At 46.5% G+C, this 21,831-nt stretch overlaps 1 protein-coding gene across 1 annotated transcript in view; it reads left to right on the top strand.

The window, feature by feature from the left end:
- dntt (deoxynucleotidyltransferase, terminal) overlaps positions 1 to 21,831 on the top strand; it is a 324,009-nt gene that overhangs the window by 37,108 nt on the left and 265,070 nt on the right. Inside the window, exon 3 of the mRNA XM_078565205.1 lies at positions 2,776 to 2,871. Coding sequence (XP_078421331.1) covers positions 2,776 to 2,871 — 96 coding nt within the window. The remainder of the gene's footprint in view (positions 1 to 2,775; positions 2,872 to 21,831) is intronic.

The raw sequence follows: 21,831 nt of genomic DNA, 5'->3' as shown, positions 1-21,831 counted from the left end.
AAAAACTGCTGGGTCTTTCTAGGTTCAGTAATTTTGCTTCTCCACCAACACAAATTAGTAGGTTTTAGTCTGATGATGCTACGTCACACTGTGATGTTTCTCAATGATTCGGAGAGATTTGTCACAAAGAAAAAATTATACTTGTATAGTGCATCTTGTGTCCTCAGGGCATCCCAAAGTGCTTTACAATTAAAAGAGTTTGAAACATGAGTATTGCTGAAAAAAGAGACATTTTTTGTTGTGAAGCTGTTTGTCTTGCACCCATCAGGACAGTTGGCAAGAAAGTATCAATGTTATGGGAGACAAAATATTTCCATCCTGTGCTCAAATTCACCTATGAAGTGGATCAGTCAAATTAACTCCCCTTCCTTGATGTACTAGTTGAGAAACCTGACAGGGAATTCTCTACCACGGTCACCGCAAGCCTACCTTCACTGGTCAAAACATGCGTTGGGACTCTTATAGTTCCAAGCAACCCAGTAAATTGGGCCTGAGCCATTTGCTCACCATGCAAGCTTGAAATAGGATGCATCAAAGGCATCCTGCGGGATAATGGCTACCCTGATCAGATCATTTCACGCTGTATATTGTGCAAGCTCATGAACAGGCCCAAGGCCATCACTTTTGGCCCTGAACAGTACCCAGTCCACCTCCGATTACCCTGGAAGGACAAGGTATCTGAAAAATTTGAGCAACAGGTGAAGATAACTGTTTCAAGCTGCTTCTATGCAGTAGCAACACAAATGGTATTTGCCATTAACAGGATACTGTCATCAAGCCAAAAAGACGTTCTTCTTATCACACAAATGAGTAATGTGGTATATGAATTTCAGTGTCAGTATGATGTTAGGTATGTAGGTTGTACGTCCAAAAGACTGGTGGATAATATCAAATGGGCAAGATACGGATCATACCCAGACAGCCTGTGCTTTCAAAACTCAAAACGCAGTGTCCAAGATTAGATGTGATTCTGTGATTGGACAACATTTGCTAAATCATCCTGTGTGCTAAGAATTACGCTGACAGACAATTTAGGATTGTCAGTTGGGCTAGCAGTGTGGTGCATTTGCATGTAATGGTAACTACATATATTAATACACAGGGCCCTGTTCTTTGCAGACAGAAAGAACATGTACGCACATTGCGCCTATTTGAGCTAAACAAAATAAGTGACAGCCATTCACTGGTTCATTCCATAGGACAATGTCTTGATCAATCAGAGTCAAGTTGCCTGTTTTAAATTTCAAACAATACTTGGCAGTTAACTGTCAGTCACCATAAACTCGTGCATTCTTCATGGCAACGCCTCTACCAATCAGAGCCCACTTGCCAACCAATCAGCACTCTCTTCTCATACAGTATAAATATGTTGTTACCCCTGACATTGGTATTTTCTTGCAAATTGTCCTGATAAGTGCAAGATGAAAAGCTTCTTAACAAAAAATGTCTCCTAATTTCAGCAATACTCAAGTTCTGTACTACCAAAAGAGTTTTTAAACACTTGACATGGCAACAAATCTTCCTGTATTTGTAGGTTCTGATCATCCTAAAAGCCCAACATACACAGGCCCTTTTTTTGACGGAAATAGCAGCAAAAAGACCTCCTGACCCAAGGTGCGAAAGGTCACATGCAAGGATTGCCAAATTCTTTGTAATATTTTTCCAGATGCACATCAGCCTATTATAGGGGGATGAGTAGGGAGACCTCAATAGCTCTGTTCATGGATCTCTGATCCTTTTTCTCTGCTGCTGAACATTACTCCGTCAGTTCTGTAAGATCTGAGCATTATTCCCAGATTCCATCCCCAATCCTCACCCAAATGTTCCCAACACCTTCTTCAGTCCTACTTCAGTCTAGGATTCCTTTCCCTGGACTTTTACCACTTTCACAGATCCAAGACTCCTCTCAGTGGTCACAAAAACCTAAACAGAGTTCATGGACCCCGGAACCAATGCTCAAGGTCCTGCCCTGCTGTCACTAGGTGCTCCCAGGAACTTCCACTTCAGTGCTCCAGGCATCCTGGGATCCACTTCAAATTACTGCCAGACCTTGAGATCTCAATCCAGTGAACCTTTCACTCCAGATTACCTTCCAATGCTCCCAAATTTCAGTGCCATCCCCAATGACGTTAAATCAGTATCCCCAAATAATGGCCGGGATTTTCTGGCCCCATTGCAGGCAGGACCCGCCATGGGTGAGGCAGTGCCCGAGCCAGAAGTCTGTTAACTTGCAGTGGGACCGGAAGATCCCGGTGGCGGGCGAGGGTGGAAAATCCCGCCCAATATTTCTTCCTAATAACACCCTTGTTCTTGTAAATGCTGAGTTGCTGTGAACAATGCAGTGTGACATTTATTACACCAAATCCAATAATACTCCTTCAACTCTTTATGTAGTCTATTTTTTTAGCCTTTTTTTTTTACAAGTTATGCAAGTTAACATTCCAATCTTCAGCTACCCTTTATCTAGAACTGGTGAAGATGAGAGGAAATCATAATCCATAACAATGTTCTAATGAGATTTGTTAGAATCCAGCCTATATGAAATTATTTGTTTCTTTTTATTTTACAAAGAATCTTCTTTAACTGGTGAACGAAGCAGAAAACAACAAGTAGACTTCTCAAGTCATTGTTTGTTGAATTAACAAATCTTTAATCTGTAATTCCTGGCTACTAATAATATCATATGTATTCACTTGACAGACTAGATAACTCAAGCAGGGCCAATGAGAGCTAGCAATGAAATTGATTATGCTCCTTATTCTTCCTTAGGAGCAGAAAGTTCTTCAATCAAATGTGCCACCAGTGGTAACTATTTCTCAGTATGCATGTCAGAGAAGATCAACTCTCGATAATAGAAACAAGATATTCACGGTAACACTTGTCAAGGAACAATTATTTTATTTCTGGTTTATTTTTGACTTTCGTATGTATTACCAGCCTGTGGAGGAATTTAGAACTTTTGCTATCTTGTTAATGAATTGATGCTCTATAAGATCTAAGGGGAAAGCTTCCTCTAAAGATACACAGTGAACTCCTGACTGTTGTGACACACCTCAGGTGCATTACATCCACAAAGAGCTTAGTCACCCCAAAGATCTCCAAAACCCAAGGTCCCATTGCTTGTTCAAATTGTGGGAGAAATTGGTCTCTGTGGCAACAATTTTCTGGATGCCAGAAAGCCTCATAAACTACCAAAACGGCGTCTATGTGAGCATGTGCACTTCCAATGGGAAGTGCAGCGGTTGCTATATTTGTAAAGAGGTTTGTGTGTACGCATCTAATGATTGCCGGCAGCATGCAGAACAGGCAGATCATTTCGTTACTGACTTAACTCCATTTTGGAGCTCCACTGTCTAGCCTATGCCCTCTCTTGACTTTGTACTGCTGAACACAGTGTTAAATGGCATGAAGGACCACCCCTCCCACCAGCGCTATTCAAAGTTTAGTTGCTGATTTATTTCTTCTGACACTTGCTGCATTTTACATTATTTGGGTGCTTTTCCATACTTGTTAAGATTTTAAAGAGTCTACAATGAATGGTCTGGCTCGTGATTAGATACTTTGGTGCATGGCTTGTGGACAAACCAGTTGCTTCCATGCATGAGTGAGCTAGTAGGGCTTTCTCTTGGCATTGAGCATGACAAGGTGAATGAGGAGAGGTCACTCGGAGCAGGACAAGCCACTGGGAGTGGGGGAGGCATTCCTGTGTGGTCTGCAACAAGCTGTCACCTGTACTATCCTTTCTCCCAGACTTAGCTCCAGCAGGATTGAGCCTGGTGTCCCACTTGCAGGTCCCACCTCTATTCTATCCTCTAACTTATGTGCAGTGGCAGTATCTGGAGCTGATGGTTGCAACTATGAAATCAAATGATGGTGCCTCTTCATTTTCACTTTCTTCCTTCCTCCACTGTCTGTGCAGATTCCAGCTCTTGAGTATCTGAACTGAGAAAGGGACAACAGCTGGGGTGTGGTGAGGAGAGAAGAGAAAGCCAGAAGCGGATGCTTACACCATCTGCAGCTTGTAAATCAGAACAGGTGGAGGGATGAGGAAGAAATGCAATGTGTGAAAGAGGATTAGGTGTGTGGATATTTTCATCTTCAATAGTTTTAGCCCCGCTGGTGGTCACAACCTCGGCAATAGCCCTTCTCATAATGGCCAACATTCTCCTTCAACAGGATTAAAACACGCAGACATACCTCTCCACCTCTTGTTAAATCCTGCTGCCTCTTGTTCACCAACATCTCCTGCAACAAAGTGAGGAGTGTGTCAGTCAGTATTGTACAATAAGTCTGGGTGATGCGGCTGTCATGGTTGAACAGCTGGTAACCTGTATAAGTTTTGAGACGTACATGCGAAGCTTACGACAATTCTAAGTGTGTGCGGGTGAGATGAAGCTAATGAATGTTACATATGAGTCCTGATTGATAGAGATTGTTGGACTGTTAGAGATGTAGTGAATTGAGCCATTGATGAGGCTAATGGTGAAGCTGGTAGGATATAGCTTGTGTAGAAGCACTTACTGAAAGTGACAACTCGCAGGAAATCATTAAACACCTTCCTATACTTTACCCAGCTCCTTGGGGTTACACTCCTGGCATTAACCCCCTCCTGTGCCTCTTGCCACAGCCTTTTGACCTCAGCTCCCTTGAGGACATCTCTTCTTTCCATCTCTTCCACTGTGATCTCCAGTCTGATAATCTTCATACACATGCTCTCCCATGGTCAGTCATTGTGGTTTCATTCACAGCACAATATTCAGAATGTTCTCAGTGCTACCAGTAGTCACAACGCATCTCCCATTTAAGAGGTGAAGGCTAACACTCAAGAAGTGCCAGGAACCAGCCATATCAGGCCCCTTGCTCATGTGTGGGCTGACAGCAAACAAACAAAATGCTTGGACATTGTCCTCACTGGATAACCAGTGGTACATTGAAATCAACACCTGTACAATGGCTCTCAGTCCTGTCTAATGTTACACCTCCTGACGTGTGCCAGAAAGCAAAAACACTAAAAAAAGAGTTTGCCTTCATTGAAGCCAACCCAGGACTGCCAACCCATGAAGACCTTCAGGGCCTACTGATCATCCAACTCAAATCACACAAACCTTTCCGGGGCTCTGTGAATACTTTGAGCAATGCCGGCTTTGAAAAAATGGACAAATGGCGCAATTTCTGGGCTGACACCTACATCACCAACAAAAATCTGGCTAATGATTTTGACAGAAGAGCCTCAGCGCAAGGACACAACACCTCCTCCACAAATGGAATTTCAAAGGCAGCCCAGCAGCATCCGACTGTGGTCACCTGGATCAGACTGTTTACCACTTTGTGAATGAATGCAGCTTATGAAATTTTGCCATAGGATTCAAGGCAATCCACCTAACAATGCACAGTGCTGTGATTTGGCTGTCCAGCTTGGACTCAGACTTGTAAAGCTACAAGGTATTATATGCAGGAAGAAGATGCACGTGTGAAGCTAGTGAACAGCAAGGGATACATCTTGAGCAAAGGAACCACACAGAAATGAATGAGACATTCAGGACAGAGAGTTGATTGAGGGGAGATGAGACTGACAAAGAAACTTTGATTTTAACTGGCTCGTTTGGCCCGGGCTGGGTGCAGGTGGGAGGAAGACTCCCTCGGAATCTCAGCCTGAGGCACAGAACATTTTAATTTCCGGCCTCATTTAAATAATGTCAGCATGCCTCCCTCCTGATCCTAACAGGGTCGGTGGGTGGGAGCAGGAGATCTGGTTGGATGGTTTAGGATGCCAGGGACACAAGGAAAAAGGAAACAACCTTTGCCATAAAGTTAATGCTGGGCAAGGGCTTTTGCAGAGAATATGCTGGTGTGGGGAGGGAGAGAGACAGGACTGGAGTTGGGGAGGCCCGAGGGTTCCTGCTCCTCCTGGTCCACAAGGATTCCAGAGCAATGTTATTGTTTTAAGCATACCTTGGATCTTCTGGTCAGTTGATGTCTCATGACAGGTTTCTATAGTGGGTTCGACACCAGGCCATGTCTCCCTAAGCTATGAAAACCATGTTGCAGCACCAATGGAAATGAGGTCTCCACTTGCCGGCAGCAGGAATCTCGATGGGCTTTGAATTCCGTGGAGGTGTGATGCTGTCAGGTGGGAAGGTTGAGGCTTCAGGCCAGTAAGCATATGTAGCCTGAGTTTAACTCTTCCCATGCTCCACTCTCACTGGATAATAGGTGTGAGGAGGAATTACCATTGAGGCCTACAAACGAGACAGGAATGATAAGAAAGAAAGATGGAATGATCTGGAAGCCATAATGAAATAAATGTGCAATGGTCATGGAGAATATGAGAGAGAGAAATAATAAAAAGGAATAAGTGCTGAATTTCATTTTCATATCCAAGTCCAATTGAAAAGGATTTAAATCTAATCCCATCTGAATGGTCAAGTGTGAATGTTCCGTTCGAAGCTGTATTGAATAATTACTCAAAAATTCGGGTGCAACTTAAGTAGATTAGATAAAAACAAAAAACTACTGCGGATGCTGGAAATCCAAAACAAAAACAGAATTACCTGGAAAAATTCAGCAGGTCTGGCAGCATCGGCGGAGAAGAAAAGAGTTGACGTTTCGAGTCCTCATGACCCTTCTGCTGAAGGATCATGAGGACTCGAAACGTCAACTCTTTTCTTCTCCGCCAATGCTGCCAGACCTGCTGAGTTTTTCCAGGTAATTCTGCTTTTGTAAGTAGATTAGACACTTGTAGTAGGAGACAATTTTTGTGTGTGAAATTTAAAGTGTGGGGCAATTAAAGGGGAATGGAATAATAAGAGGACAAAAGAATCAGCAAGCTTTTAGACAGAATTAAAAGGCCTCACACCTCACCACAGTCTTTGCCAAGGCTGAAAGGAGAAAGGATAAAGAAATGAAGAATAAAAATGAAGGGAAGAGAATCTTAAAAGCAAACACAAGTCTGCAGAAAAAGAGAGGACTCTCCGTTGATAGCTGCTGAAGTGGAAGTGGTTCTGAATGATGTGGTTGGACAGAGAATCACTTTCTACATCATTGCACAGCACCTTTCCCATGCGTCAGCATCTCCTGTAAGAAGACCAACTTTATCATAGTGTCAGAAGATGCTGGAAATACTCAGTAGGTCAGGCAGTATCTGTGAATGAGATGGAATTATTATTCCAAGTGGATGACCCTTCAGCAATATAATACGTTCTGTGTTGTATGGTATAGCATTCCTGCTATTACAAAATAGTGTAACCTTTGACTCACTGTGACATTGCCACATGCAATCTGCTAATTAATGTTTTGATAGACAGTGCCAATTTTGTCCATTTCTCCATTGCACACCAACCCAAGTGTGAGGAAACCAGAAACTGCTATTCACGTAGCAATGTAAAATTCCAACGTCTCCTCCTGAATGAAATTCATTGTTTGCCTAGTAAGGTATAACAGCTTAGACCTCAGATAAAATTTGTTCCAATTAATGGTAATTATTGCTAATGTAGATGACAATTTGTTGCACTAGGTTCTGGTATGACTGCAGAGACGTGAAGTTATTTATCGCCAAATTAATGGTTAAGTCACTCTGTTGGAGCAACATGCAGGAAAGCTCACACACAGATCACAGGAACCTTATGGGCAATTCCACTCACTCCCATTGGTAGACAAGCAGGAAACAAGGCCGTAACATTTGGCTCCATGGTGCTGCTGGTGCCGGTGCTAAGGGAATCCAGAGCCCCGGATATAGAGGCCGACTCGCTTCTGGCACAGCCCGCATGGTGTACCATGCTTGTGTGGGTGCTAGTGTGGGCGTGGGAAGCATGCAGTCTTGTCAGTCACCATTTAACACTGATTTGGCAGAAAACGTGCCATTGTGGACCACTCTTAAAAACTCTCAGCTGAACATCAGTTCAGCTGCATCAGGGACTCCTTCCATTAAAAAGGACCAGGATGGGACTTTGAGGTGAGGTGATTTTGACTTTCACTTGCTGCTGCAGAGAGAGTGGATATACTGTGTACTGTGTTGTTGGAGGAGCTGAGAAAAGTAGCAGTGCTCCTTGACTTCTCCAAGGAGTTCAGTGGAGTTTGAAGGTCTGTCAGCAGCAGCTAGTGGGAACGTGACAGGGACATGAAGCAGAGGCAGCAGAAAGGGGAAGTTGTGTACAGAGGTAAGAGGAGGTCAGCCCTCAATAAAAGAACATATCTGCTTAGGGTATTCAGAGAGCATTTCTCCTACTTTCATCTTAGCCAGGGACAGCGGTGGTTATGTTTCACTATGAAGATAGTCACTGAACTGTGCAACCTTCTCCACCCAGACCTGTAGCTGCGGAGCACGTTCAGGATGGCACTGCCTGTGGCTGTGAAGACCACCATCCCCCCTCAATTTCTACACCTCAGGATCTTTCCAGACAGGAGCCAGCGAAATTGTCAACATCTCACGGTTTGCTGTGCATCGCCACATTAAGGAAGTCACCAAGGCCCGGTACACAAGGAGCGGGCAATTTATTGCCTTCCCTCGACCAGAGTGAAGCAGAAGGAGTGGGTATGTGGTTTTGCCAGCGTAGATAGATTCCCAATGGTGCAGGGAGTCATCGCTTGCATAATCATGGTTCTGCGGGAGCCCTGTATCAATGAGGAGATGAATCGGCACCTCAAGGGGTTCCAGCTTCTGAATGCGCAGTTGCTTGTGCAACGAACATGGTGAAAGCCTGCTATCCTATCAGCATCCACAATGCTTTCATCCTGAGTCAGTCAGCTGTCCCTGTCACATTCAAGCCATCAAAATGAACCAGAGACTGGTTATTTGATGACAAGCGCTACCCATTTTACACATAACTCATGACTCCCCTCCACTACCGGACTATGGAAACAATGCTGCCGCCAGGAATGTCGTGGAGCAAATCATCGACATTCTCAAGCAGCGTTCCATTGCCTGAACCACTCGGCAGTGGGCGGTAGTGGCGGTGGGGTGGGGGAGGGGGCGGGGTTTGGAGAAGCCCTACAACACTCAGCAGAGTGTGTCTCCAAACTCGTGGTAGTTTTCTACGGGCGACACGACCAGAATCTCATGAGGATGAACAATTGCCACCAGGTCTTTGGCATGAACTTCAGGAGGTGAAAGGGAGGAGGCATCCAGGACACCCCTGCTCTGAATGGGCTGTCTGTGAGTGGTTAATCAGACTCCAGCTTCCCTGAAATCTTACCCCCAAGAGCATTGCTCCATAATTCCTCCCCTCTCCACCCCTGTGCTACGGACCATCATAGCCTTTTGGCCAAAATCCGGAAATCAAAGATGTGACCAAAAAAACCTTCCTGTAACAATTATGTCAAATAAGATTTCCAATGATACATATAAAACTGAATTATTCACTTTTGTGCATTCCCTTAGTGCCTATCTTGTCGGTGCCTTTGTCTGTTCTGGTGCTCCTACACAGTGCTACCCCAGTGGCTGCAGCTTGGCTGGTGAAAGGTTGCTGAGCTTTCATTGGGAGAACTGAAGATGACCTTGCAGGAGGACCTCAAGCAACACTAGGCCTTGAGGACCTGGCTGCGGAATAGCCTATCTTGGCATGGTTGGCAGCAGTCTGGGCTAAAACAGACAATGCTGGAAAAACTCAGCAGGTCTAACAGCATCTGTGGAGAAGAAAAACAGTTAACATTTTGAGTCCTTATGACTCTTCTTCAGAGCAGAAGATTTCTCTTAAGAGCAGCCTGGGCTGGTTGACTGTTGGGCAACAGCAAGGGAACTCTAAGAGTGATAGTGGTGGGAGCCTGAATGGATCACCCTGAGAAACAACAGCAGGTTGGTGTATCATGGAGGTACTGCTACTGGCTCCTCCACAATCTGTTGGAGAACTGATTGCTGGGCTATAGCAGCAGCCTAAATGGTTCTTTGAGCACTGGTGTCCACAGCCATGATGGTGGCAGTCTAAGCCCACAGGGCAGCAAGCTGGGTTTGCATGGCACAGCATGGATCTCTTGACCTCAACCTGAGCTTCACTGCAGCAATGAGACGTTGGCTGGCTTCTACCTGTGCGGCAGTGGAAGCTGATACGTTGACCACCAGACGCTGCATCACAACTGGGTCCACAAGTGCTGCCATGGAGTTGGCCACCATTCTGCGTTGGTTTTCCTCGATTTGAGGATGATGTCTACTCGGTCGTGAGTTTCTGTCATGGGTCTTCATGTGATTGAATGGGGCGATTCTCAACCTGCAGAGCTTTGGGCTCATGGGGCAGGATGTCCCACACAGTAGTGGGATCCAGAGTGTTGAATTTGCTTCCTTTTCTTTTCTTCTCTGCCGTCGCTCTGCCTCACCATTAAGACATTTGAATTCAAAACATGATGGAGCTTGATGGACAAGTTGTCACCATTTTGAACGATTGACAGCAAGCTCCTCCCAGTTATTAATGCCAATGCTGCCACACTTCAAGGAGAGCTTCAGAGTGTCTCAGAAGTGTTTTCTTTATCTTCCCCTGGAAAGTTGGTCATTTGAGAGTTGAGAAAACAGGTCCTGGTGAGGAAATACCTTTCAGCCGGACACAGTTTCCAGTCCTTTGTAATGGATTTTGCAGGAGTTTTGCATGAATGCTTGTGGAGCTGGCTTCAAAAAGGACACCAGTGTTTGTTTGACGGTCCTCCCATTGAATCTGGAGGATGCGGCTGAGGCTTTGCTGATGGAGTTTCTCTAGTGTTCTTAAGTGTCGATGATATACAGTTCAGGTCACACTGTAGTACAGCAGTGTGGTGATGACAACTGCTCTGCACACTAGGACTATTGTTGACTTACGGAGATCTTTGTTGTCAAACGCACACTGCCCTACTTTATAGAAGGCTGAGGTGGCACAGTTGAACTGGTGTTGGATCTCCTCTTCAATGGTGGCCTTTTGAGAGATGAAGCTGTCAAGGTATGGGAAGTGCTCAACGTATTCCAGAGCCTCTCCTTCAACATATATGGGATGTGGCATATTTGGCTGACCAGGTGAGTTGATTTGAGTTCTGTTTTGGCAACATTCAAGGTCAGGATGAGTTTCTTGTCCGCAGGTGACTGAGGTTAAAGAGTTTTCCATCTAGGCGGTATTTATAATGACACCAGGGGGCAGTTGATCTTTGATGAGGTGAATAGCTCTGTCAGGTAAATTGTAAATAGTATGGGACTATCACATAGCCTTACTTGACACCGGTCTGGATTTTGAAGGCTTCTGTTTCAGATCTCTCACTCAAGACAGTTGCAGTCATATCATAATGAATTAGCTGCAGCATTGTGATGAAGTTTCTTGGACAAACCTTTGGAGCACAATCCACAGAGACTCATGATTTACTGAGTTAAATGCTTTGGTCAGGTTGATGAATGCAATGAATTCCTGGTGTTGTTCTCAATATTTTTCTTGGGTTTGTCTGGCAACAAAGACCATGTCAGAGGTTTGTCTGGAAGGTCTAAAACCACATTGTGCCTCTGGGAGGATTTCCTCAGCCACAGGAAGTAGGCGATTCTGGAGAATGTGTGTCAGGATTTTCCTGCTGTGGACAAGAGGGAAATACCTCGATAGGTCTCACAGCATCATTTACCTCCTGTCTTGTCTTGAAGATAGTTACATCAGTTGCATTCCTGAAGTCAGGTGGGGGGTGAAGTTCTTTTTCCTCCTTAATCCATAGGATGACTGCATGGAGTCTTGACGTGAACAAACGCCCAGCAGCTTTGAAGATCTCAGTTGGAATACTAGTTGGGCCACAGGCTTTGTTGTTTTTCATCTGTTTGATTGCCTGTTGCAGCTCTCCCATCGATGATGGTTCATCCATGAATTCTGCCACAGGATACTGGGGGATAGTCTGGAGACTATCAGCTGCCACTGTGGATTCACAGTTGAGGAGTTGTTGAAAATGTTCTTTCCAGTGTTGACGAATGGCATTACCTTCCTTAGGGAGAGAAACACAATCCTGTGATGAATGGGATTTTGTCCGTTTGATGTTGGTCTATAGATGGCCTTGGTAGTTTCAAAAAAGCTTTCTCTTCCTACCACATGTCTTTTATCTTCTGAATTTGTCTTTGGACATCAGCCTTGAGCTGTTGGAATGCTGTTTTCTTGACTCAAAACATTTGGTTGTTCTGCCAGGCAGTGAAGGCTGCTCAATTTGTTCCAGGAGGCCACGTATTTCAGCAGCATTTCTGTTGAACCAATCCTGATGATGATAATGTTCGAATCCAATGGTCTGGACACAGGAGTCTAGTACACCCAACTTTATTTGATCCCACTGTTCTGAAATTGAGTTGGATGTGTGAAGATTTTCCAGATTGGTTGTGAGCTGCACTTAGAATTCTTCCCTTCTTTTAGGCTGAGGCATTGATCTCCTTCCTCGTGGACTCCAATCGCCGATTGAGCAATCTGTCTAGCAGGCATCAATCCCTCGCGTGGATCAAGTGATATGGACATCAGTTAGGTCTTTGACCTGAACAATGACATAATCCAGGAGATGCTAATGCTTTGATCTAGGACGCCTCTGTGTGGTTTTATATTTGTCCTTCTGGCAGAAGATGGTGTTTGCTATAACAAAGCCATGCTAAGCACACTTTGTCAGTAAGAAGCACTATTTGCATTTGCTTTTCCCAGCCCGTTTTCCCCGATGGTTCCTCTCTAGATATCAGATTCACGACCAACCCAAGGTGACCAGGTGAAGTGTCATAAGCAGCGATGCTAGTTTGAAGTCTTGACCATGAAGTTGGTGATCCCGCAGGTGTGGTTCCTCAGCCAGGAGAAAGTAGGACAGCCTATTTTTAGGGCACCTTTTCTAGCCCCCTCCCCATTTGGGGGTGAGCAGGGCATATCTTGATGAAGGCTGCTCAGTTATAGATGCTGCTGCTTGAAAAACACCTCTGTCCAACGCCCTTCATGCATCTGATGCTTGTGTGCAGATTCTTGACGAGGACTCCCAGGTTCACAGCCCTGTTTCCGTAGCAATTCTCCATTGCCACAGGACTTGACAAATGGACCCTGGTAGAAGCCTGCCTGTGACTTTGTTTAATGTTGGGACCTTGAAGCACTGTCATTTCCCATGTAATCTTGATGGGTAGGTGGTCAGGTTTTGGTGATGCGTTGAGCCATGATGACCAGGACAATCTTACTGCTGCAGCTTTCTTCCGCCTTCTCAGTTGGTGAGATGCACAGTCTTCCTTCACCTGTTCTGCCATTGAGAACTTTCTGGACCACACTTTGTCTGGCACCTCCACCAACCTTGCTGCTACCAGGAGCAGGGTGCTCCCGATGGCATCGTTCATGGGATTGCTGGAGTGAACAGGCCTCTCCCCCATGTCAAGGTGCTGATCCATGGAGGGAGCTGGCCAATGTTTCCATGCTGGAAAGGATGGACGCCAAACTCTGCAGCAAGTCCAGGGCCAAGTTGGAACCGAACTTCTCCATGCTTCTTGATGGTGACAACAAGCAGTGTGGTAGGCTTACCAATGCACCAAGCATCCCCGTGTGCATGTCCATCAGCCTTCTCTTGTATGCCTCCCATTAAAGTCTTCAGCTGAGTCCTCTGCAGTCAAATTCATCTGTGACCTCACCCTCAGGGAGCTGGCTCATCTTATCTTTTCCCCTGACCTGGCTGGAGCCCACCTGTTTCTGGTGACTCACCAGGCCCTGGTCCCACCTCCATGTTACTCTCTGAAATTCGCACAACGCCAGCATCTGAATTAACGGCTGCAAATGCCAGGGCAAGTGATGGCGCTTCTCCATCAGATGTCTGCTCGCGCTTGCACCCTCCATGGTCAGGCTGCAGTGGCTGGCCAGGTGGAAGGTGTTGGGTATCTGAAAGCATTAATACAGAAGGGGGTGGCTGGGGTGAGGGGAAGGGGTATAGTACAAGGCAAGGGGCCCAAGGTCACACCGCTTTCAGCAGGTACTTCCTGTCAGATGACAGGATGAGGGAGAAGTGGAATTTGAGGAGGTATGTAAGTCATGATCCTGTCATCAACCTGATGTTCTTGGTGATACCAGTTGCAACAGCTTTAGTCAATGATGGACCAATAATGCGCAACAGCTTGGCTTGACTGCCACTAGTTCTCGTTCTGCATCCTGTTATATGCCAGTTTGCCCTGCAAAAGTGAGGGAAGAGTGCCAGTCAGTGTATCACAATGCGTTTGGACGATATGCCTATCGTAGCTGAATAGTTGGAAGCAAGTAGCAGCTGCAAGATGTGGATGAGAGGTTTGGAGCAGCACTCAGTGTGAAGTGGGTATCTGAATGTTAGACTTGAGTGTTGATGGGCGAGTGATTGGGGTGTGGTGTATTGAGCAGTGTGTGAGGTTGATGATGTTGTGGGCAAGAGATGGCATTTGAACATGCATCCACTGCCCTTGACCAGCCATGTGAGATCAGTGACCTTGTGGGCAGCACTGTAGCCAGGTCCTCATGGGCAGACCCCTTGGATTTGACTTCCTTGGCCACCTCCCACCATTCCCTAAGCAGTGTGTGCCAGGACAGTCTCCAGGCCCCCTGTGGAAAGATGACCTCTCGTCTCCTTTCCACTCTCTGAACTAAGGCCTCCAGCAGTGCATCGGAGAACCTGGGAGCCCTCTCTATGGCCTGTTGCTTCATTGATAGTCTTATTCCTTCTCTGAAACACTTTGGAGGTTGTTTCTCTCAGCTTCCCTTTAAGAGATGCTTGCTGTCTTTAAGAAACGTGGACTAGCTGTGACATGTTAGCCATGTGTACATCTGAGCCCCCTGCTGGACATGCAGTCAGTCAGCACACAATCATTTAAATGAGCAAGCAGCACAATGCTTGAGTGCTGCCTGCATCACCTGGATGGGGCATGGAGTAATCATGCACAATGTCCCTTCACCCGCTAATGGGCTTCATTGGATCTCTATCCCTGAGTGTTTTGTTTTACATTGAATGCAAAACTTTCTGCATTTATTTTACAAAATGTTTGCACAAATGTCATACAGTCATAGAGGTCGACAGCACAGAAAAAGGCCCTTCGGCCCATCAAGTCTGCACCGGTCAAACAAGTACCTAACTATTCTAATCCCATTTTCCAGCACTAGGCCCATAGACTTATATGCCATGGCATCGCAAGTGCACATCCGAATACTTCTTAAATGTTATGAGGGTTTCTGCCTCTACCACCCTTTCAGGCAGTGAGTTCCAGATTCCCACCACCCTCTGGGTTAAAAAATTCTTCCTCACATCCTCTCTAAACCTCCTGCCCCTAACCTTAAATCTATGCCTCCTGGTTATTGATCCCTCCACCAAGGGGAAAGTTCCTTCCTGTCTGCCCTATCTATGCCCCTCATAATTTTATACAATCATGTCCCCCCTCAATCTCCTCTGCTCCAGGGAAAATAACCCCAGTGTATCCAATCTCTCCTCATAACTAAAACTTTCTATCCCAGGCAACATCCTGGTAAATCTTCTCTGCACTCTCTCTAGTGCAATCACATCCTTCCTACAATGCGGAGTCCAGAACTGCATGCAATACTGTAGCTGTGGCCCAACCAGCATTTTATACAGTTCCAGCATAACCTCCCTGCTGATATATTCTATGCCTTGGCTAATAAAGGCAAGTATCCCACATGCCTTCTTAACCACCTTATCTACCTGTCCCGCTACCTTAAGGGACCGGTGGACATGCACACCAAGGTCCCTGTGATCCTTGGTACTTCCCAGGGTCCTACCATTCATCGTGTATTCCCCTGCCTTGTTTGTCCTGCCCAAGTGCATCACCTCACACTTATCCGGATTAAATTCCGTTTGCCACTGATCAGCCCATCTGACCAGCCCGTCTATATCCTCCTGTAATCTAAGGCTATTCTCCTCACTATTTACCACCCCACCAATTTTTGTGTCAGCTGCGAACTTACTGATCAACCCTCCTACATTCAAGTCTAAATCGTTGATATGTACCGCAAACAGCAAGGGACCCAACACCGATCCCTGTGGAACCCCACTGGACACAGGCATCCAGTCACAAAAACATCCCTCGACCACCACCCTCTGCATCCTGCCACTCAGCCAATTCTGGACCTAATTTGCCAAATTGCATTGGATCCCATGGGCTCTTACCTTCATTATCAGTCTCCCATGCAGGACCTTATCAAAAGCCTTGCAGAAGCCCAAGTAGACTATGTCAAATGCATTGCCCTCATCTACACACCTGGTCACCTCTTTGAAAAATTCAATTAAATTGGTCAGACATGACCCTCTCTTAACAAAACCGTGCTGACTGTCCTTGATTAATCCCTGCCACTCCAAGTGTAGATTAATTCTGTCCCTCAGAATTACTTCCAATAATTTGCCCACCACTGAGGTTAGACTGACTGGCCTGTAGTTCCCAGGTTTATCCTTTCCTCCCTTCTTGAATAACGGTACCACATTGGCTGTCCTCCAGTCCGCTGGCACCTCTCCTGTGGCTAGAGAGGTATTGAAAATTATTGCCAGCGCCACTGCTATCTCCTTCCTTGCCTCACTCAACATTCTGAAATACGTTTCATCTGGGCTTAGAGATTTATCTACTTTTAAGTCTGCCAGACCACTTAGAACCTTCTCCCTTTCTAGGCTAATTTCTTTAATTCTATCACAGTCCTTCTGCCTGATTTCCATACCCACGTTGTCTCTCTCACTTGTGAACACTGACACAAAGTATTCATTTAGAACTCTACCTACGTCTTCCGGCTCTACACACAAATTACCACTATAAGGTCCTTAATGGCCCTATTCTTTTCCTAGTTATCCTCTTACTCTTAATGTACTTGTAAAATAACTTTGGATTTTCCTTTATTTTACCTGCCAATGTTTTTTCATGCCCCCCTTTATGCTCTCCTAATTTCCTTTTTAAGTTCCCCCTACACATTCTATACTCCTCTAGGGCTTCCACTGTTTTGAGCCCTCGGTATCTGCCATAAGCCTCCCTTTTTCTCTTTATCCAATCCTGTATATCCCTCGACATCCAGGGTTCCTTGGATTTGTTGGTCCCACCCTTTATCTTTACTGGAATATGTTGGCCCTGTACTCTCCCTATTTCCTTTTTGAATGAGTCCCACTGCTCTGATGCAGATTTACCTAAAAGTAGCTGCTCCCAGTCCATTCTGACCAAATCATATCTGATTTTATTAAAATCGGCCTTCTCCCAATTTGGGACTCTGATTTCTGTCCCATCCTTGTCCTTTTCCACACCTTGAATCTAACAGAGTTATGATCACTATTTGCAAAATGTTCCCCCATTGATACCTCTACCACTTGTTCGGCTTCATTCCCTAAAATTAAGCCCAGAACTGTGCCCTCTCTTGTAGGACCTTCTACGTACTGGCTTAAAAAGCTCTCCTGGATACATTTTAAGAATTCCGCTCCCTCTAAATATATCACACTATGACCAACCCAGTTGATATTGGGGAAGTTCAAATCCCCAACTATTACTACCCTATTATTTTTACACTTCTCTGAAATTTGCCTACATATCTGCACTTCTATTTCTCTCTGACTGTTTGGGGGCCTATAGTACACTCCCAGCAATGTGATTGCTCCTTTTTTTGTTTTTAAGTTCTACCCATATGGCTTCATTTGAGGACCCTTCTAAGATGTCATCCCTCCTTACTGCTGTAATTGATTCCTTGCTCAATATTGCGATCCCCCCTCCTCTTTTACCTCCTTCCCTGTCTCGCCTGAAGACCCTATATCCTAGAATATTGAGCTGCCAATCCTGCCTCTCTCTCAACCATGTCTCTGTGACAGCAATGACATCATACTTCCATGTGTTAATTTGTGCCCTCAACTCATCTGCCTTATTCGTCAGACTCCTTGCATTAAAATTAATACCATCCAACCTTGCCAAACTCCCTTGTGCCTTAACTGGCCTATAATTTCTAAGCCTTCCAGGCTCACTTGCTCTCTCTTCTAATTTTGGCTGTGCATCTCCCCCTGCTGAACTTCCTCTCAGGATCCTATCCCACTGCCCAGTTCGTTTCAACCCTCCCCAAAAGCACTAACAAACCTCCCCGCAAGGTTGGTCCCATTCCGGTTCAGGTGCGACCTGTCCACCTTGTACAGGTCCCACCACCCCCAGAAATGGTCCCAATGTCCCAGAAATCTAAAACCCTCCCTCCAGCATCATCTCTCCAGCCACGCATTCATCTGGACTAACCTTCTATTTCTATATCACTAGCGCATGGCACCAGAAGTAATCCAGAGATTACTACCTTTGAGGTCCTGTTTTTTAATCTGTTTCCTAGATCCCCAAATTCTGCTTGCAGGACCACATCCCTCTTTCTACCGATGTCATTGGTACCAATATGTACCACTATCTCTGTCTGTTCGCCCTCCCCCTTTAGAATGCCCTGCAGCCGTTTAGTGACATCCTTAACCATGGCACCAGGGAGGCAACATACCATCCTGGAGTCACGTCTACAGCCACAGAAATGCCTGTCTGTTCCCTTTACTATCGGAGTCTCCTATCTCTATTGCTCTTCCTCTCGTTTTCCTCCCCCGTGTGCAGCTGAGCCATTCAGTATCATGAGCGTGGCTGCACTCCCCAGAGGAACCGTCACTCTCACTGTTTTCCAACACAGAGAAACAGTTCTCGAGCGAGATGCACCCTGGGGATTTCCTGACTCCCTGCCTGACACCTTTCTTCTGACTGATGGTCACCCATTCTCTTTCTGTCTGCACTTCCGTAAGCTGTGGGGTGACCACGTCTAAAAACGTGCTATCCATGAAACTCTCAGCCTCGCGGATGTACCTCAGTGCCTCCAGCTGCCACTCGAGCTCCGAAACTCAGATCTCAAGTAGCTGCAGCTCGTAGCATTTCCTGCACATGTGGTCGGTCAGAGCACAAGGAACATCTAGGACTTCCCACATTTTGCAGGTGGTACAAAACACGGGATTGAGCTGCCCTGCCATGCCTCTAGTAAAAAAAACCCTTACTTTAAGTTAAATACTGTAAAAAAATGTTAAATTATTTATGTACTTTAAATAAGAACTAGAATTCTTACCTTCCCTTAGCTCAATTTATTTTAAACTGTAGAAAAACTGGAGAAAAACACTTACCCATTACTCACCAATCAGCTTTCACCTTTTTGCTGACATCACTTTTTGAAGCTTCCCCGCACTCATGCTGCTTCCGATCTCTCCACTGCTTTCTTGCGCTGTCACTCTTGTTATTTTCAACAAGATCTGACTGCAGGACGCTCTTCCTAGACTGCTTCACCATGATGCTGACTGCAGGACACCTTTCCCAGACTGCTCTGCTTCACCGCAATACTGACTGCAGGACACTCTTCCCAGACTGCTTCACCGCAATACTGACTGCAGGACACTCTTCCCAGATTGCTTCACCGCAATACTGACTGCAGGACACTCTTCCCAGACTATTTTTTTTTTTTGTAAAAATATACTTTATTCATAAAATATCTTCAATCACATTCCAAACCATTTCAAAAACAACATTACAAGGGTACAATCCAGGTTAAACTTTTACAAATTGTATCACCAGGTGCATCAGTACAAACAATATTACAATCATTTACAGCCTTTCATTTTGAGCTGTACAGCCCGAGGGGCTCTAAACAGTTCCCAGTCTCTCGGTGCGCTGTGGTAGAAAGGTCTTAGACAGCGACCCTTCCCCATTGCGCCTTTGCGGCAGCTGCCCCAAGCTTTAGTGCGTCCCTCAGCACGTAGTCCTGGACTTTGGATTGTGCCAGTCCGCAACAATCGGTCGGGGACAACTCTTTGCGCTGGAAGACCAACAAGTTTCGGGCAGACCAAAGCGCGTCTTTCACCGAGTTGATGATCCTCCAGCTGCAGTTGATGTTTGTCTCGGTGTGTGTCCCTGGGAACAGCCCGTAGAGCACAGAGTCCTGTGTCACAGAACTGCTCGGGATGAACCTCGACAGCAACCACTGCATCTCTCTCCAGACTTTCTTTGCAAAGGCACAATCCACAAGGAGGTGAACAACGGTCTCTTCCCCACCACAGCCACCTCGAGGGCAACGTGCAGAGGGGGTGAGCCTCCTGGCGTGTAGGAAGGATCTGACGGGGAGGGCCTTTCTCACCACCAGCCAAGCTACGTCTTGGTGCTTGTTGGAAAGTTCTGGCGATGAGGCATTCTGCTAAATGACTTTGACAGTCTGCTCGGGGAACCATCCCACAGGGTCCACCCTCTCCTTTTCCCTCAGGGCCTCTAGGACGTTATGTGCTGACCACTGCCTGATGGACTTGTGGTCAAAGGTGTTTTTCTGCATAAATTTTTCCACCAGGGACAGGTGGTACGGCACGGTCCAACTACTTGGAGCGTTCCGCGGCAGCGTGGCCAGACCCATCCTTCGCAACACCGGGGACAGGTAGAACCTCAGCACGTAGTGACACTTGGTGTTTGCGTACTGAGGGTCTACGCACCGCTTGATGCAGCCGCACACAAAGGTGGCCATCAGTATGAGGGCGATGTTGGGCACGTTTTTTCCCCCTTTATCTAGAGGCTTGTACATCGCGTCCCTGCGGACACGATCCATTTTCGACCTCCAGATAAAGCGGAAGATGGCTCGAGTGATCGCCGTCGCGCAGGAGTCTGGAATGGGCCAGACCTGCGCCACGTACAGCAACAGCGAGAGTACCTCACACCTGATGACCAGGTTCTTACCCGCAATGGAGAGGGAACGTCGCTCCCACATGCCCAGTTTCCTTTCACCATAGCCACTCGCTCCTTCCAGTTTCTAACGCATGCCCCGGTCCCTCCGAACCATATCCCCAGCACCTTCAGGCCGTCAGCCCTGACAGTGAAGGGGACAAAGGATCGGTCAGCCCAGTTCCCAAAGAACATGGCCTCGCTCTTCCCACGATTTACCTTGGCTCCCGAGGCCAGTTCGAACTGGTCGCAGATGTGCATCAGTCTGCGCACCGACAGCGGATCCGAGCAGAAGACGGCGACGTCGTCCATGTACAGGGAAGCTTTTACCTGAGTGCCTCCACTGCCTGGGATCGTCACTCCTCTTATGCCCGGATCCTTCCTGATGGACTCGGCAAAGGGTTCTATGCAGCACACGAAAAGGACAGGCGAGAGAGGACAGCCCTGCCTGACTCCAGATTTAATCGGAAAGCTATCTGTTTCCCACCCATTGATTGAGACTGCGCTACTGATGTTAGTGTAGAGCAGTTGGATCCAATTTCGAATTCCCTCCCCAAACCCCATTTTGGAGAGCACATCCCCCATGTAGGTGTGCGATATTCTGTCAAAGGCCTTCTCCTGATCCAAGCTGATGAGGCAGGTATCCACACCCCTGTCCTGTACGTAGGCAATCGTATCCCTGAGCAGCGCCAGGCTGTCAGAGATCTTCCTGCCTGTCACAGTGCAGGTCTGGTCAGGGTGAATCACCAATTCCAGAGCGGATTTGACCCGATTGGCGATGACCTTGGACAGAATCTTATAGTCCACATTCAACAGTGAAATGGGTCGCCAATTTCTAATTTCCTCCCTTTCCCCCTTGTGCTTGTAGATGAGGGTGATGATGCCTTTCCTCATGGATTCTGACATACTACCGGCCAGGAGCATACTCTCGTACACCCCTAGCAGGTCTGGGCCGATCAAGTCCCACAGAGCCGAATACAACTCCGCCGGCAAGCCGTCGCTTCCGGGGGTTTTACTCTTCTCGAAGGACTCGAGGGCCTTAGTCAGTTCATCAGGAGTTAGCGGTTTGTCCAGGCTCTCCCGCGTACTGTGGTCTAAGACCTCCGTGATAGAGGACAGGAAGGACTGGGAGGCCGTGCTGTCCGTGGGCTTCACGTCATACAATCCGGCATAAAAGGATTTGCTGATCCTCAGAATGTCGGACCGTGATGACTTTACTGAGCCGTCTT

This window comes from Cetorhinus maximus, chromosome 20 (genome assembly GCF_964194155.1).
Source record: "Cetorhinus maximus chromosome 20, sCetMax3.hap1.1, whole genome shotgun sequence".
Taxonomy (NCBI): domain Eukaryota; kingdom Metazoa; phylum Chordata; class Chondrichthyes; order Lamniformes; family Cetorhinidae; genus Cetorhinus; species Cetorhinus maximus.
The sequence above is the reverse complement of the archived record's forward strand: the minus strand, read 5'-3'. Positions and strand labels throughout refer to the sequence as shown.